General features: G+C 41.0%; 2 protein-coding genes and 1 long non-coding RNA gene across 4 annotated transcripts; all 3 read right to left on the bottom strand.

Moving 5' to 3' along the window:
• Positions 1–1383: 1383 nt before the first annotated feature.
• On the bottom strand, positions 1384–4430 carry LOC110383654 (myrosinase 1). Its single transcript, XM_021344454.3, has 6 exons — positions 4342–4430; positions 3934–4049; positions 3191–3861; positions 2674–2979; positions 1935–2173; positions 1384–1588 (listed from the first exon to the last, which is right to left on the bottom strand). The coding sequence occupies exons 1-6, from the start codon at positions 4365–4367 to the stop codon at positions 1429–1431; spliced, it is 1518 nt and encodes a 505-aa protein (XP_021200129.3). The 5' UTR covers positions 4368–4430; the 3' UTR covers positions 1384–1428.
• A 971-nt stretch (positions 4431–5401) lies between these two features.
• On the bottom strand, positions 5402–18455 carry LOC110371354 (E3 ubiquitin-protein ligase ZNF598). 2 transcript variants are annotated; one of them, XM_064039258.1, is made up of 10 exons: positions 18316–18455; positions 18046–18229; positions 16385–16636; positions 12998–13083; positions 10187–10425; positions 9632–9746; positions 9032–9198; positions 8213–8335; positions 7498–7694; positions 5402–7280 (listed from the first exon to the last, which is right to left on the bottom strand). In XM_064039258.1, the coding sequence occupies exons 2-10, from the start codon at positions 18211–18213 to the stop codon at positions 6195–6197; spliced, it is 2433 nt and encodes an 810-aa protein (XP_063895328.1). In that variant the 5' UTR covers positions 18214–18229; positions 18316–18455; the 3' UTR covers positions 5402–6194. The 2 variants fall into 2 exon arrangements, with proteins under 2 accessions (XP_063895328.1, XP_063895330.1); XM_064039260.1 differs by lacking the exon at positions 18316–18455 and having other exon boundaries at positions 18046–18309.
• Positions 13984–16369, bottom strand: LOC126055724 (uncharacterized). The gene is made up of 2 exons (XR_007511630.2): positions 15076–16369; positions 13984–15043 (listed from the first exon to the last, which is right to left on the bottom strand). It is a non-coding gene; the product is annotated as an uncharacterized LOC126055724 (long non-coding RNA).
• Positions 18456–18501: the final 46 nt, after the last annotated feature.

The raw sequence follows: 18501 nt of genomic DNA, 5'->3' as shown, positions 1-18501 counted from the left end.
ACGGAGTTGATATACCTATATTCAGCGGCTTTTCTAGCAGGGCATTCGGAATCTCCCGTCTTGTGATTGTAGGGTTTTTTATAGCGCTTACAGGTTGCACATTTCGGCGGTTCTTCCTTTGAAGAGCACTCTTGAGTCGCGTGTCCTTCTCCTCCACAGTGGCCACAAGTAGAGGTAGCAGATTTGCAAGTCTTGGATGCATGACCATACTGCTGACACTTGAAGCACCGAGTCACAAGGGTGAAATCATGTACCGGGCACGACGTCCAGTTTATGTAAAGCCTGTTCTGATTTACTAGGACTTTCCGAATGCTGGCTGGTACTTCAACAATATAGTTGCAGCTGTCAGCATCCCTTTTTCCTGACTTATGGCTTAGTTTAATTGAGGTCAAAAAGGTATCCTTGGTCAATGTTGGAAGTTTGTCTACGATATTTTGGTCATAGGTAAATACTTTTGAAAACTTCTTTCTCTGCCATATCAGTGGGTACCCCAATAATTATAATGCGAGGCTTCCGCTTCTGAGGTTCATCAACAGTAAGTGCAGATGTGGAACGCTCGACAGTCTCTTTCACTTTTAGCATGTCATCTTTAGTCTCTGTGCTTATGATAACACCTCCGTTTCTTGTTTTCCGAAGTCCACGTACCTTTAGCTTCATTTCCTCAGGGCATACAATTTTTTGGACTAAATTTTTGGTCTCTTCACTGGTCTTAGTATGGTCACTGGGATATATAGCGACAGAGCTGGTTGCATGAGGTCTAATAAGGCTTTTTGTACCCTTCACCATGTCTGCGAAGGATGTGCTTTCCGGTTTATGTTTATTGAGAGTATCTTGTAGTTCCTGCTTGATCTCAGTCAAACTACTAGCGAGGTCTTGATTTTCCTTTAACATTTGGAGGGTGGCGTAGTTCTGAAGGGCTTTATGTTTCAATGACTGATATTGCACAGCCATTTGAGAGACTCCGTATCCGACTTTGCGACAAAGGCTAGTGACTCTTAGTTTTTGTTCGGAATTCATCTTGCCTTCCGAAACCGTGATCGAAACCTCATTCAGGCACTGCTCAATACTAGACATCCAGGATTGAATTTCAGGAGTAGAAAAAACCTCAACTGTTTCATCCTGTGCGTGACTTCTGGGTGTTGCTGCTGGTGGCGATGAGCAATGTGGCAGTCCGCCACGGTGGGAGGGGCTTCTATCCATAATTGTAGATCACTTTTTGTCCATATTTGTAATAAATACTGTATAATTTCACAACAAAAACGCTATGTCTCTAAAACTAGGTCACAATTAAAAAAATTGTTAATTACGCTATTTTTAAGTTGCTTGATGAGCACGTCTGTGTTCGTCGAATAACGCTTAAGAATGAAAATTAAACACTTAAAAAATCATTCAGTCAGTTTATATTTTCATTGTTCATACAATAAAGTCTTAATGTCCGGGGTCGATTGTCATGATATAGCTCTCTGGTTCGTAATCATGGTCGATCATTCGCGTCTTCATAATCTGTTTGTAGATGAATGCTGATTTCCTCGGTGTGCGAGTACGTGCGGGATCTTCGAAGTCAACTTCGTATAAGCCGAAACGTTCCCTGTAATAAATGGTTAAGTTAGCAGAAGTAGTGATTAAATAGAGCGAGGAGTCGATTAATGGCTTATCTGTTCCCTGGTCTTCCAATTATTAATTTTCGAAAGGTTTGTGTTAATTTGTGAGTGATACGAGTTAGAAAGAAAGAACGGTTGTGGCAAACTTAATGGAGACTATCCCGCTACTCGGTGGCTAAGGTCCGTGAGGGGTTTGAGCCACATGCGAGCTCGAAAGTTAGTTGCGATACGCCCTGAAATTTAGAAAGGACTATCCTATTGCTGTCTTGTCTTAAATAATTTAAACTCCTTAAACGTCATATACTTGTGAATTGCAAAGATTCAGATACGTACGTATAACCAGCCAGCCACTCGAAGTTGTCCATGAGACTCCAGGCGTAGTATCCCCTAACGTCGATGCCCTCGTCCAGAGCATCGAGCACGTCTTCCAGTGCGTCTCTGTAGTAGTCGACGCGCTCGTCATCCACGATACCCTCGCGGGTCGACCAGCCGTTCTCGGTCACGATGATCGGGTAATCGGGATATCTCTCGTTAATTTGTCTGAGTGCGTGGTAAAGACTGTTGGGCATTTTCTAGGGACAAGAAAGAAACTTTGATTAAGTTTGTTGTGGCAACACAGGTCTGAAGTCTATAGGATCTCATACTAAGCAGGTTCTAACCTGCTAACCCTGCTCACATTTTATCGTGATACCAAAACATTGCAGATTCATTCTAACAAGATAAACAAGCTCGAGATGTAGATTACAAATAATAATCAGCTCGCGAGTACACATACATAATAGATATTGTTGTGATATAACAAATATTTTCGATGTATCCTTATCTTATGTAATACGAAATAAACTTGAGATAAATTGATGGCTGTATTACCTAAATAGGATAAGAGGCCTAAATTCGTAGAAGGTAAATACTTAACAGTTACTTACAGAAGTAATTTTTGTGAAGAAAACTTTTTAAACACTTGTCTTGTTTTGAAAATGTCATGAAGAAGAATTTATGTAGTTTCCTTTTTTTCTCATTTTTTTAAACACAGCCCTACTTAAATCACACATGTTGTAATAGAACTACTTACCTTCAGCCAAGGAGAGGCACCCTGAAGCCAGTCATCTAACGCGACCTGCCCAACTTCTATATCATCCATGGACGAGGGCACGGCATACTGATTCGTGTACAGTGATCCTGATGTCAAGGCTCCCGAGTAATGGTTTACGCCGAAGAAGTCGCTCGTACCACGCACATAAGCCTTCTCCTCTTCCGTAAAGTCGGGCAAACGAGATCTGGGGTAGCCCTGCGCTGCGCTCTTCTTAGCTGCAAGCTCTGTTAGCTCTTTCGGAAATCCACCGTCTTTTGAGAATATGGGATCGGTGTATAATGCCCACTGAAAATTATAAATCATGAAAAGACTTGTCTGAGCACTTCAAAATTTTGATCTCGAATCGAATAAGGTAACGTTATCATGATGAACATGCAAATTTTACTGGCCTTATAAAACTCGCATTCCTTTCAAGATCTGCTTTATCTAAGGCTAACGCTGCCTTTATTTATGTACACATAAAGGGCCTCAAATATTTCCTTGATATATCACATACCTGAAACTGTATGAATAATTCCACGGCATGGCGATCTTCATCAGAATCCGTGAGAGGTAGTGAAGCACCGGCAGCGATGGTGTAGCCACACTGTCCCCCTTGTTTGGCCCTGAACTCATTATTATAAATGTGGTACGCTTTCGCATGGGCCAGGACCAGATTCTTGGCACAAATATATTCACCAATTCCCGTTAAATTTAACAGGGGAGCCTTCGTCACAGATCCATAGCCTTCGTAACAAACTTGCGCCGCCTCGTTGAATGTGATAAAAGTCTTGACTCTATCGCCGAAGTTGTCGAACACGACTCGGGCGTAGTCTGCAAACCAGTCCACGATGAGAGGGTTGAGGAAGCCGCCCATGTCCTGCAGCTTCTGCGGCAAGTCCCAGTGGTAGAGCGTGATCATCGGCTGAATGTTGTACTTGAGCACTTCGTCGATGACGTTGTTGTAGTAGGCGATGCCGGCCTCGCTGACGCGGTCCGCCAGGCCGTTGGGCAGGATGCGCGACCACGCCACCGAGAAGCGGTACGAGTCGATGCCCAGCTCCCTCATCATCTCCACGTCGCGCTTGTAGTTGTTGAAGGAGTCGCACGCTACATCGCCAGTGCTTCGGTCATCGATCGCACCAGGATTGGTGTGAGTCAAATAGTCCCAGATATTCTCGCTTTTATCTAGAATTAATTTTGCGATTACATCTCAAATAAAACTGAAATTATTAGTGTAGCATCCATTAGAAGTCATACCATCTGCATTCCATGCTCCCTCGATTTGATAAGCTGCAGTGCTGGTGCCGAAGATGAAGTTTTTGGGAAATGTGCGGCTGTGCTTCACTGCAGCACTTGTCAGTGCTATTGTACAGCTAAAAGAAGACATAAAAAAGATTGAATTTATAAAGGTACATTTTGTCAATCGGGAACCAAAATCAAACATAGATTTTCTGCTGCAAACTCCTTAATCAATTTGAATGAATCCAATGACCCAAACTATCTCTACGGCATTTAACGTTGCCGCAAAAGCCAAAGTTGTCGAAGAAATGTTAAAGCGAAAATGAAACGGGTCAGACGAGCGAAGCCTAGGGGGCCAATGGCGTCAAAGCAAGCATACCGATACCAAATATAAGTATTCAAAAGTAAATATCAGGAAGAACTTACCACAAAAATAGCAAAGGCAACTTCATGGCGTAGGTACTTGTACTGCTAGACCACACATAGAGTTTATTGAATTTATATAGGAAAATATCACTTATCCATTATCTTTATTCGGAGTTCCGTAGAGAACGAGATCTTCTGCTTGAGTTATAGGGACTTTCGACTCTAAAAATGTAATGAAGAATGTTTTCCCATACGTAGTAATCATGTATGGTTCATGGTCGACCATAATGTGTCGTTCCAACCGTGATTTTATAATGTGTTTAATGAATCCTGAGTTCACAAACATAGTAATTATGAGTCATGGTCGACCATAATATTTCAATCCATCCGTGATTATACGTGTTCGATTGAACGAGAAGCCAACGAGGGACGAAGGGCCTTATAGTGATACATGCTTACGCGATATGTACCTACTAATAAACGCATGAATAATAAAAAATACTTATAATAAGAAAAAAAAGTCAAGCGATTTAATAATTATTGCAGATTATGAGCACTTACGTTACGCAGGGCTTTACGTTATATGATCACTTTTCCTTTCATACTTTGCTGTTTACATATTTTTAGAGCGCTGGTTTTCGCGGTCATTTTGTACGGAATTTTGACTAGAATCGAACACTGAATACACTTCATCATGGCCCTCATTCGGGGTCTAAAGGTTAAGCAATTGATCGTATTTGTCCCCCTGTTTTCGATACCAGATATGCCTTGTAACATTCTATGGCGTGATTGGAAGGCGACCTAAGCATAGCTGGGAAAAAACTAGACAGACGATGTTAAGTACTACGGAACCCCTAACTTCGGTAGGCCGACATGCATTTGGATACTTATTTTATCTTATTTCTCATGTTGTGACAACACTTGAAAATGTCCACCCGTTTATCTTTCAGTAGTTTTTTATCTGTAGATGTTAGGTATTTTCTATTGAACTTGACTTGCGCCCAGAGACACGAATTTGTTCTCATTTATCTATTCAAGAGGATACCTTAGATAGCAGGGGCACGTGCCACATATTACTTTAAATTGGGAAGGTGTAAACTAGTCTTTCAAACAAATATTTTCACTCGAACATATATTATTATGTATAAGAGTATGTACATTTATCGTTATAAAAATTTTACGCATTGTATCTATACAATGTACATAAATGTATTACATACACTAATGTATTTAGAGAGATGGACTGTTACTTTAGAGTTATAATTTAGCACGAAGGGTTATAATAAAACCACTAACAGTATATTCAACAAAAATATTTTACACAAAACTAAAGAAATCGTTCTGCATTAGAAGTACAAAAATATAATAAACTTTGAAACAATATACTTTACATCATCATAACATTTACATTATACAAAATCACAAGTCGTGTAGTAATTGCGCTACAGTGGATTTAATATGTTGACATTATAATGCACAGCGGGACTGTGGGGGCTAGCGTAACGAATAGCGGTCAGACGCGGCGCCAACAGAGCGCCGCGTCCTGTCCTACTGCAAGGAACAATAATCTATTAAATAACTATGTATATACAAAACGTTGGTATAGAGCCACAGAGTAAGCTGTTCATCACTAGTTTCGAGAGTTAAGTTTAAGGTCTTTAAAATGGCGCTTCGACACTACTTGATGAACACAATGTCGAACACAGTAATGTTGGATTTTTAAGTTTAAAACTTTTTTTAACAGTGGATAAAATTCCCATATCTGGCAGTGGTAGTCCATATAGCTTTAGTACGTATTGTCTACTGAACAGCTTACTCTGTGGCTGTGTACAATAAATCCGTATGTCAACATGGACACTCACGTATAGTCGCATAACATTACCCGAAAACAAACTATTGGCTATGTTCGATCCCTAACGCGGCGCGAGCGGCGGCCAGTGCGCGGCGTCGTGCGCGGCGGCGTCGGGCGGCGCCAGCAGCTGTCCGCACGTGCCGCACACCGCCAGCCCCGCCGCGCCGCGCTCGCGCACCAGCTCCTGCTGCTTGCCGATGTCGGGCAGCAGCGCCACCAGCTCGCAGAACACGCCCTCCCACGCGCCGCCCAGCGCCGCGCCGCAGTGCGACACGAACTGCTCCGCGCTGATGCCGCCGTCGCGAAACGCTCGCGACGCCACTTTAAAATCCTCCACGGCCGCGTCACTACCGAGCGCCACAGAAAACTTTTTCACTAACGCGCGGTTCCTGTGCTCGAAGTTCGGCGGCGGGATGTACGTGTGCAGCGGCGCGGAGAACGTCTGCCCCGCCGAGTTCGTGAACGTCATGCCGTCGCACGACGGACGAGCCTTGAACCCCGGCGGAACACTGCCGTTCACCATCTTCTTCGTCGGCAAACTGTTGTCACTTCGCGAGTTCAGCGGCGGGTAGTCTTTAGCGGCTAAACTGAAGTCCCCGTTGCCACCGTTCCTGTTTTTCTCGTTGTTGACGGGCGCCGTAGTGTCCACAGTCTTAACCTTTTTGTCCTCTACAGTTTGATTATTGTTAGTGGCGTTGACTGAAGCGTATGACTCCCTCAATAACTTTTTGTCATTAGTGCCGTTCACGTGATACGTGTCTAGCAAGTTTTCCTTTTTACTGTTTTGTTTTTTCTTTTCCTTTTTACTGAGTTTTGTGTTGTCGTTTGTGTTCTGTGCGGGCGGCGGTTGTGGTTGTGGCTGGGGTTGTTGTTTCTTGGACTTGGACTTGGTAAGATTGACGGGCAGTGTTGGGAAGTCAGCGACGGGGTTGAAGGTGGGCTCCCGGGGCTGCGGCGGGGGCTCGGCGCGGACGGGCTTCTGCTTGTCCTTGGGCTTGGAGACGGTGATCCACTGCGGCGGCGCGACGGGCGCGGCGGTGGCGGAGAGCGCGGGGAACGCCTCCGAGCTCAGCGGAGCCTTCTTGTGATGATTCTGGACGTGGTTGCTTTTCAAAGCTTGCATCTCCTGGCTATTGACAAGGGCTACCTGCAATAGATAAAAACACCATTAATAATTCGAGTCCAATATTGGTCAAGTTAGTGTCATCATATATATAAGACTTATCTTGAATTTCTCGTCAATCGGAACCTGATATTTATTCGCTTCATTCAGTGTCTTCCAACATTGGTTTTTGGTTAAATTTCAGTAGTGACAAAATACTCGATTATATATAGTGATCATCACAAATATCTGCATTACTTACTTTAGGCGCCTGCACAGTCCCAGCCCCGATACTCGGATGATCATCCCTCGCGATGCCCAGCGACGGGAAGTCGTCATCATTGCTGATAGGCGGCGGCTTCTTCTGCGGCACGGAGCGGTGACCACTCGTCTGGGTGAGTCGGAAGTTGCTGGCGCTGGCTGGCTGGCTGTGCAGCTGGATTGAGACGCTCGGTTTTGCTGGAAGTAGGTTTTATATGGAAACTTTAGTTTTGATATGCCTAGGTATAAACTCAAGTCATTTTTTATGGGAAATGTCAAATTAGAAGCTCGATTAGAAGTAGCATAAATCGTGTCTTTATACAAATGAGTGGATTGTATGGCTTTGTGATCACTTTCCTAGTAAGTAGTTAAAGAAATAACGAGAAAAATTACACAATATATTATTATGTAATGTTTGTGTTACTTTTTTGGACGATTTGCCAATATTGATGGACGACTCAAGACAATTCATTGAAACTAAATGATAATTATTTCAATTTTACATCATTTCAAGAGATTGATGCCCAATGTGTATCTATTTGTTGCTAGCTGATTCCACGAACTTCGTATCGTTTAAACCTTATCTGGACCTCTACAAACATTTAAAAACTAAAAAATTAGCTAAATAAATCGGTCCAGCCATTTTCGAGTTTTAGTCAGATCAACGAACAGCATTTCATTTTTAAATATAGATTAAATTAAGTAAATAAACGTACTATTTCTAACAATGGTAGCGGCGACGGTGGTCGGCTTTGGGGCCGGTTGCGGCGCTCGCGACGGTCCCGCGGACCCGTCCAATGCCGGGAAGTTCTTGTCGTTGCGGGTTAGACCATCTACGCCTGGAAAAGAATAGAGAAAATGTAGTATGGTATGCAAAGTCAATATTTCTGTAATAAAGAAATAAACAAACATTCGAATTGAGGTTCCCCCTTTTTAGAAACTCAGTTAAAAAGTATCTTCCTTTGATGGATTTATTTTCAGTACATATTCATTGGTACAACAATTGAACTGACTCCGTCTGTCTGTCGACAGATTCAAAAACTCATGATTTCTCGAGCCTTTTCCCAACTTTGTTGGGGTCGGCTTCTAGTCTAACCTAGAGCGACAAATTAAAAAACTACAGCACGGGCTTTCATGTATTATAAAGTTTTTATTTATAGAAGTATTCCGGAGAAAAAATTAAGTATGCGGCTTGCGGTAATACAAATAGTAAGGTTGTTATTATAAGGTTCATCATCATCCTCATCAACATCTCAGCCATAGGACGTCCACTACTGAACATAGGCCTCCCCCTTGGATCTCCACAGATACCTGTTGGAAGCGACCTGCATCCAGCGTCTTCCGGCGACCTTTATTATATTATAAGATTATATCAACCTAATAAGATTAAGATAGGCAGTCGCTTCTTGTAAAGCACTGGTACTCAGCTGAATCCGGTTAGACTGGAAGCCGACCCCAACGTGATTGGGAAAAGGCTCGGAGGATGATGATATCAACCTAAATACAACAAGTTCTCAACACGGTAAGGTTCGTACCTTTATAAGCGCGATGCGGCGCTGACAGCACCAGACCCGGCGCGGCAGGCGCGGCGGACAGTCGCGGGAACTGCTCCACGCTGCCCGTGTCGATGTTAGCCTGTGACATCGTAGGAGGCGTTGGAGTTACCACTGGTTCTTGGCGTTCTCTATCCTCTCGCCTGTCTCTGGAAGATAGGAATATAGTTCATCATTACATTATTTGTTCAACTTGGCAAAAAATGCAACATTAATTATCCCATATACTTAGCAAAGCATATCACGGAGTAATAAAAGATGAGCAGCCATAAATCTGGTAGGTTAGGCGCCATCTTGTAGGTCAAATACTATTTTTTAATGGGCGGGGTTTAAGTATTGTTCCCAGTCCCCCGAACAGCCGCATTGTGGCGACGCTACTTTCTCAGGAGCTTTTGCACTTTGACCTCGTAGTTTTGGTCTCCAACCACTTTATTATAAACGTGGTTTTAAGAAGTACCCACTTTAGTCCACTACCTTTTTCGGGACGGTGCCGTGGTTTAAGCCTGGTACAAAAGCTGGTACTTTTTTTAAACCATGTTTTATAATAAGGTGGTATAGGTTTAGTATTTCGTGTTATTGTACCTGGGCTGTCGCTGCACGACGGGGTGCGGCGTGATGTTGAACTGCAGCTCCAGCGTCCGCGCCTGCCGCGCCGCGCCGCGCGCCATGCCGCGCCCGTGCACCGTCGCCTTGTGCGCTAATACCGGCTCAAGTTAGATATGTATATTGTTTTGCTCACGTATTGTACTTGATTGCCATCCTAGTACATGTTTTAGAAAATAAGTCTGACACTTCCTCATGCTGCACTCACAGCGGGAAGGGTTATTTCATGATGAACCAAAACATCATTACCTACTTCGTCCTTTCTCTACTTTGTTGGTTCCAGTCTAACTGGATGCAGCTGAGAACCAGTTTTTTACATGTAGCTACTGCCTATTTGATCTCCACAACACAGAAGCCTTGGGAAGACTGGTTGTCAGACTTTCTTTCTTTTTTATTTCACTTTTTAAATTTTGATATTCAAAGACCTAAGTTTGCTAAATTAAAGTTTTATTCTACCCCACACACAAAAAGACACTAAATTGCAACTGATTTGAGCCCTCATCAACATCTAAAAAACAACCTTATCCCACATACCTTTAAGATCAATTTCGCTTCTAAACACAGCCGTCAGATGTTGTCCAGCACACTCCCCCTCCTCGCACAGATAGTGGTCGGTGCGGAAGTGATGAGCGAGAGCCGAGTGCGACGCGTAATACAGGTTGCGTCCATCCGCGTCACAAAGATGGCAGTAGAGATGCTCTTTGCGCAAGTGCCGGTATAGCTCGTCAGCGTCCATGAAACGCTCCTCACAGAATTCGCAGAGAGGGTGGCCCCTGTTTATTAAATAAAAAATATTTTGTTGATTTCTGACACTTAAGCGAGGATTAGACAATTAAATAAAATTACTTTTAGGGATTAAATAATATTGAAACATCGGGATTACATAATATTTGTATAACTGCGAAAAAAACCGTGAAAGTAGTTTTTTTAATAATAATAAGTAATTGATTAAAAATTTGTAATTTATGTTGTTTATGTCTACTAAACCTCTTTTTATTACTGCATGAAAAATAAATACCCAAACAAAATTCACTCAAATATTTATTTTATTCAGTTTACAGCACCATATTCCTATCACATAGTTTTCGTTCAGTTTAACTGAAGTCAAAACAGCTAACCCATGCATACATAAATGTTTGTATTCATATATTCCCGTCGTCAAGCGCTTATCAGTGTATATTTCGTTACAAACGTATTACAAGTAACAGCACTTTGACGCAGCTAGAAAACAAATCCTATAGCCATATTTTTAGGGTTCCATAAATAATAGAATAAATATTTTGCGGGTCTCCCATACAACAAACGTCATTTTTTGTTCATTTTCTAAATGATGGTACGGAACCCTAAGTGCGCGAGTCCGACTCGCATTTGGCCGGTTTTATTTTATCAAGATATCGCTGATCATATTTCAGCATATTTTATGGCAGGAAAGCAGCATTATTTTAGAAGAAATAGCTTATTCAATCATTTATTTAAGAACAATCGTAGCTATTGTTTTGATTAAGGCCTGTGTCATTAGAATAGAAATGATCTGAACATTTCTTATCCTTACTAATATTATAAATCGGAAAGTGAGTTTGTTTGTTTGTTTGTTTGTTCCGCTTTCACGCCGTAACTACTGAACTGATTGCTTTGAAATTTTGCAGGCGTAAAGTTAGAAGTCCGGATTAAATAATAGGGTACTTTTTATCCCGAAAAAAATAGACATTCCCGAGGGAAAACAAAAATATTGTTTGCTTGATGGATGGATTGTAGATGGCGCTGTGTGTCGTTTAAAACAAGGTAATATATTGCAAACGAATATAAACATGTAAATTTAGAAGCTAAATGATACGATAATGAATCCCCGAAAATGAGGAATTCCCGAGGGATGATGTACAATTTGTTTAATCGTCTAAACTGTTTTTTTTTACATCTACTTATATATTGCAAACGAATATGAACATATAAATTTAGAAGCTAAATGATACGATAATGAATCCTCGAAAATGAGGAATTCCCGAGGGATGACGTACAATTTGTTTTATCGTCTTAACTGTTTTTTTTACATCTACTTATCCTGAAATAACTATAATTCAACGAATTACTAATTGGTAAGTATTAGTAAGTTATTTCGTTCTTGAGGTATGCGATAGATGGCGCTGGGTGTTTTTAAAACGTTGTAACGATGTGTTTTTAAAATACGTAAGAAGTGGAATGATAGCTTTTTAAAACGTGGTGACGTTGTTTTTTTTAAGATACGTAAGAAGTGCAATGATATCTCGCGCTTTAACCTGTAGCTCATTGTTCAATCGCGAGCTTCCCGATAGCTCGATAGATGGCGTTGTGCTTTTCTGTATCGCGGTGTTAAGGTTCGCCGCGAATTAGTCTTAAGGTGTTTTGAAATCAGTGGGGCCCAGTAGCGCCAGGGCCAGCCGCGGCTGCGGGTTGGTCGAAAGAGGTGCCGCGGCCCTGGTATATAAAAGGCCTAGGACGGAACACGACGATTTTAGTCAGTAAGAGTCTGACACTCCCTCACCGCTGCTAACCCACAGCGGGAGGGGTGAACCGAATTCCACGCGGGCGAAGCCGCGGGCGGAAAGCTAGTGAGTTATAAAGGAAAAGTATTACTTTGCGCTTAACTGAATATATGTCAGAATATTATCTAATTACATATGTAGTCTATTGTAAATAAATTATGTAGATTCGGCAGATAGGAGATTCAACGTGTGATTGAAATTAAGAAGATATTCAATAGATTTCAAACTAAGGGGGAGTTTAAATCTCAATCTACTTACAAAGTTACAATTATGAAGATTTAAAGAAAAATGTGGATAAAATGAGGCGTAAATAACATTGTATGACACATATTATGTAATATCAGTGAGAACTAGGCACATAAATTAAGTAATAAAGATTTTATCATGTATTGTAACGATAACAAGAGATAGCAATTAAATGCATAATACATATCAGTTGTATTTAATAGGTATAGTAAAATTTTGCGTGTTATTACGACATTATTCCATGAGATTACAAACAGAGAAGATCAGTGCGTGTTCACCATTATGTTATGGTAAAGGTACGTTTTGGAAGCCAGCTACCGACTGCACCTGTCGACCGCAGCTGCACTACTGGATTATATTTATACACACAGATATAGACCTATTTCATGCAGTCGCTGCTCGTGGAGTGGCAGTCGGCAGCTCGCTTCCAAGACGTACCCTTTTAGTTCGTAGGTACTTAAAACAAATGAATCAGCGATTCATGAGTATCTGACAGCTCGTATTTCAGCAGCACCCAGCATACCGTTGGGTACATGATAATCTGATCATATTACATACAACAGTTTGTTTATTTGTTTACCTGTGTGACGTATCATCCACATCCCCTCTCCGTCGATGATGCGCCAATTCCTGGCGAGTATAGCACTTTCTCTCCATAGTAAATATCTGCAAATATGAAAAAAAATAATTACAGCAGATTACAATAATTGATCCATCTATTGTTTTTAGAGTAGAGTCTGAAATCAATGTATACTACTATTATAAAGCTGAAGAGTCTATTAGCTAAAACGCGCTGATCGCAGGAATTACTGGTCTGATTCGAAAAATTCTTTCAGTGTGAGATAGCCCATTTATCGAGTAAGGTTATAGGCTTTTTATCCGGGTTCGTGCAGAGGTTTCCAAGGGACGCGGCTGAAACCGGTGGCAGAAGCTAGTTTAACATAGATGTTTTTTATTTATATGAAGCTTAAAATACAGAACAATAGATGGATTTTTTATTGTAATCTGCAGTTAACGAACCTGTTATCAATTTAAAACCTCATTCATGCAATTAACTGTTGTTTACATAACACCTGATAACATTACACCACTGAGTAAATTATTGTTATAAAAAAATTATAAACAATTTGTGATGAACCATTGTCTAGTAATGTAGTTAATTAGTATGATAGATAAGTTGTATTTAATTGAGTGCACGAAATATTTAAGTGGACATTATGTCACTGATGGATACCTAAATGTAGGTATTAAGACAGTTGTGTTATGTAAGTATATGGCATAAGCACAATCAAGTTTGTATTGTACTGTAAACTGCATATTAGTGGTAACTGTCATGAACCTTAAGTCAATAGTAATAAGTACGATGTTCCTATAAAACTATTAACACTGTCCTGAAGTTGACTGTACATAAATAATATAGCAATGATGAGTTATGGATACAGTATATATTTTTCCATCTATTTTTTTATTTTAATACATGTCGGAGGCGAACATCAAGGATGGCACTATCGTCCGACATCAGTTAGGGTAATGAAGCAAAGAGATAACTCAAAGAAACTCAAACACTCACACTCAAAAGTCAAACGTTTATTCAAATTAGTCAGAACAAAAGACAGCCCCCAAAACGCCCGCCCTTCGCCACTTCCTATGTGTTTTGGCTTGGGGAGAAGAAGTGGCGGAACAAACTCCCCAGCAACACATGTCTGTCTGTTAGGTTAGAAGAACCTTTACACTTTAATTTCAAAAGACACTTTACACACTTTACAATATGGATCTACAACAGTACTACAACACTAGGCAATAACACTAGGTACACTACACGTAACGAAAGGCAGTATCGAGATGTGCGCAGCACGACGCCTCGACCAAGACTGAGCTCCGCGGACGCCACGCCGACCACCACTACTCTGCCAAGCGCGCCAAAATGTTGTTTCACCGGAAACGCCACCAGAGGGCGCGCTTGCGTGACGTTTAGTGTCCGTACTATTGACAGTCTCCGACACGGCCATCCTGCGTAGACCCACGTCCTCGTGGGTTAATCTGCAACAACACAAACACAGCACAGTATGCACAGTACAACCTCGGCCACTCCTGACCACTATGTAGCACACAGGCTACCAACTGCCACACAGGCTCCTAACTGCCACACAGGCTCCTAACTGCCACACAGGCTCCTAACTGCCACACAGGCTCCTAGCTGCCACACAGGCTCCTAGCTGCCACACAGGCTCCTAGCTGCCACACAGGCTCCTAGCTGCCACACAGGCTCCTAGCTGCCACACAGGCTCCTAGCTGCCACACAGGCTCCTAGCTGCCACACAGGCTCCTAGCTGCCACACAGGCTCCTAGCTGCCACACAGGCTCCTAGCTGCCACACAGGCTCCTAGCTGCCACACAGGCTAGTCATTGTCAAGTTTGTCTGATCAATCTAAACATTTTCAATGCAATAGAATGCTTTCACCTTGTGCGATGACATGCGATGTCCTGGCCTGCCGCAACTCATACGGCCTCCACGACGAATCCGGGGGAGGATGACGCTCCAAACAGCAACTGCAGCGCACCTCGCGCGCCGCTTGACTAGTGGACCTCGTCCTGTTCTCCAGGCTCGGTTCACCTTAGATGTTATCTCAAAATAAAGCAAAAATGGATCGGTCTCACCGGGTTTCCACTCAACACCTCAACGCGCATGACGATGCGCACATCGCTATGGCGCGCAGTACAGCAAGGCTTTTGCGGACGCGAAGCCACGTAGATGCACGAGCACCAACACTCCGACCTTACGATGACACGTCAGGCTCCTGGCAGCTGGGATGCTCCGCAGTAATTTTGTCGCCAGATTGCACAATAATCACCGTCATTGTTGAAACCATAACCGTGGTTACTATAACCTCCATATCAAAATTCTGATGTTCCCTTATTTTCTTCTCCCAGTAGGTTGGTATTCAGCCTGTGCCTATCGTGCACTCAGAAATCCAGAAAGTTTGTCTTCACGTGGCGAATTCTTCCGAAACTAATCCACCATCGGCCGCCACACATCACTCCGAACGAGCACATCACTTTTTCACTTTTTCACTTTTTGAACAATGGCATGGCAATCCTTAACACACGTGGGCATTCGGATTGCATCCCACTTCTGATGTCGGAGGCGAACATCAAGGATGGCACTATCGTCCGACATCAGTTAGGGTAATGAAGCAAAGAGATAACTCAAAGAAACTCAAACACTCACACTCAAAAGTCAAACGTTTATTCAAATTAGTCAGAACAAAAGACAGCCCCCAAAACGCCCGCCCTTCGCCACTTCCTATGTGTTTTGGCTTGGGGAGAAGAAGTGGCGGAACAAACTCCCCAGCAACACATGTCTGTCTGTTAGGTTAGAAGAACCTTTACACTTTAATTTCAAAAGACACTTTACACACTTTACAATATGGATCTACAACAGTACTACAACACTAGGCAATAACACTAGGTACACTACACGTAACGAAAGGCAGTATCGAGATGTGCGCAGCACGACGCCTCGACCAAGACTGAGCTCCGCGGACGCCACGCCGACCACCACTACTCTGCCAAGCGCGCCAAAATGTTGTTTCACCGGAAACGCCACCAGAGGGCGCGCTTGCGTGACGTTTAGTGTCCGTACTATTGACAGTCTCCGACATACATATGTATGTACATCTAGCTAAGCAGGATAATATTTGGAATCAATAATTATTTCATATTATTCTAAATTGCTTTCACCAGATTAACAAGGCAAATCAAGAGAGATTTAAGTTTTTCCTTAATATACTGAATGTCTATGAATAATTTCTTTTGTTATTGTTTGAAATGGTAACTTTATATGATGATATTTTGTGGTTTAATTTGTTTTAGTAAACTCAAGTTGTGTTCTTTCTTAGTAGCATTATTATAAAATATGCTTGTGAATATCTACAAAACATGAAAATATGGAAAAATAATATCTTACCCTTAAATGCTTAACACAGAGATCACAGAAGTATCTTTCATGGACTTTCCTCATGTGGTCACTGAGCATGGTGAATGTACGAAATGGTGGTATTTTATCACAGATCTTGCAGCGGTTCTCCAGGAGTGCCTCGTAAGCCTGCTTGATCTCCTCGCTGCAGAACCCGATCTTGAACTGTCTCTCAAACAGGCGGTCGGTGAAAACCCGGTTGCGAAGCTCCTTATAAGGTTGGACTGTATCCGTAAATACAACCTGTAAAATGTTATGATTTTTCTTTTTAAATGGCAAAAGAACATGTCTTATTTTTTTACCAACTTCAAAAAAAGGAGGTTCTCAGTTTGAACTGTACGTACGTATTTATGTATGTATGTTTTGAACCAATTTTTATGTGGGTTTTAGCATGGAAGAAGGTTTTAGGTATATATACTATTGGAATTGGTTTTATGGTTTGTAAACAGGTTTTATAATCTTCTTTAGTAAGGCATAAAAATTGGTCAATTTCCAAATCTCAGTAGACTTGTTAATTAATGTGCCAAGAATTGTTTCCTGTGTCCACTTTTCTGTTATAATGCTGACAATTTGAAGATATAACAAGTTAAATCATGTTAATTGAATAATGAGTCATATAGAAACATGCATTATCATCCTGTGCACAGTAATTAATGCTGTAATTTAATAGATTATGACACAAGAAATTCAATCTTCTGAAGTTGTATTATTAAAATCAAAATAATCCTAAAACTATCACTTGTGTGTATATTTTTAAGTGGTCATGTATCCCTAAATATTTTGGTTTTGGGCCTATAAATGTCACAAACTTTGGGTTAATTTTACTTTATTTCCAGGCAACTAATAACTTAAAAATGGCTAGTCTAATCAATGTACCTAAAAGGTAGCAACCATTGTCATAATAGCTTAAGTTATTATTAGAAAAAATAGGTTAATCAATTATTTTCAAAACTTAAGTTATTTAAATGTAATGTGGACTTTATTTTCACTACTACTTGTAACATTGGGGAATCCCCTTGATATAAATAACAGGGTCAAAACCCTGATATACCCAACTGAAATTAGTTTAGGCATATTCTTAAAGAACAGTAGAACATTGTTTTAGACTGATGGATATAATGTTTGATAATGTTTCCTAGTCAAACTGATTTCAGTTTCCTTTTTTTTAATTTTATGCTATTTAAGGATGATAGAAGTCATGAAATAAATTAATTTTAATACAAAATCACTTAAAACATTGTGCAAATGATTATACTCAAAGAATTTAGCAAATGGTAATTGAATTGTGTTATTTCTGCATTATTTATCTTTTCATTACAAAAAGACATCAAATCTTCACTAGTGACTTAAAATAGTAGCTTGTTTAAACAGCCAGCATCAATAGCATATTGCATTTAATAAGAAATTATTATGATGAAGGAAGTTTTCCTTGACTTATCACTATATTGTGATCTGACATGTATTAAAAGTTTATCAAAATATAAATATTATATGAATTGTATATTCAACAAGAGGGATCATTCGTCTATTGTTATTTATAATGTGGAAGATTCGCTGAATTGTGTTTATAATACACATTGTTGCACAATGTTACACTGAACTGGGGGTTGTAAGAAACAACATTCCTAGATGAACATGTTATTGTAACTTACCCTTGAAAGGTCTTGCCGGCAGATAGGGCACTCATTTTGCAGGCAGAGTACCCGCATTCGGGTGGAACACTCGAAACATACGGGATGGTCACATTCGCCAATCGAATAGTATAAAACGTTCTTGAAACACACTACGCAAGTATTCTCATTTGAATTCGAGTCGGCCATGGTTCCGAGCTGGTTTCTGGAAAATTATGCACAATACTAATATCTGGACTCGATTTATCGAGATTAAGGGTTAAATTGGAGGAATAAAAATACTGTACGTACGTAAGATTGAGAAAAGGAAGGACGAAAATTTCGTAGTGCTGAAATGACTGACAGATAGATTAAATAGTTGCCATACCAAATATTCAATTCATTTAATTGCTTTAGGCTGTGTACACATTAGATTTTTATGAATACCAATACTCTGCTGGTCACCTCTATCTCACTTTACCGTAAAAAAGGAAACCG

Source organism: Helicoverpa armigera, chromosome 2, assembly GCF_030705265.1.
Source record: "Helicoverpa armigera isolate CAAS_96S chromosome 2, ASM3070526v1, whole genome shotgun sequence".
Lineage (NCBI taxonomy): Eukaryota > Metazoa > Arthropoda > Insecta > Lepidoptera > Noctuidae > Helicoverpa > Helicoverpa armigera.
Note: the sequence above shows the minus strand (reverse complement) of the source record. Positions and strands in the feature narration are given on the sequence as shown.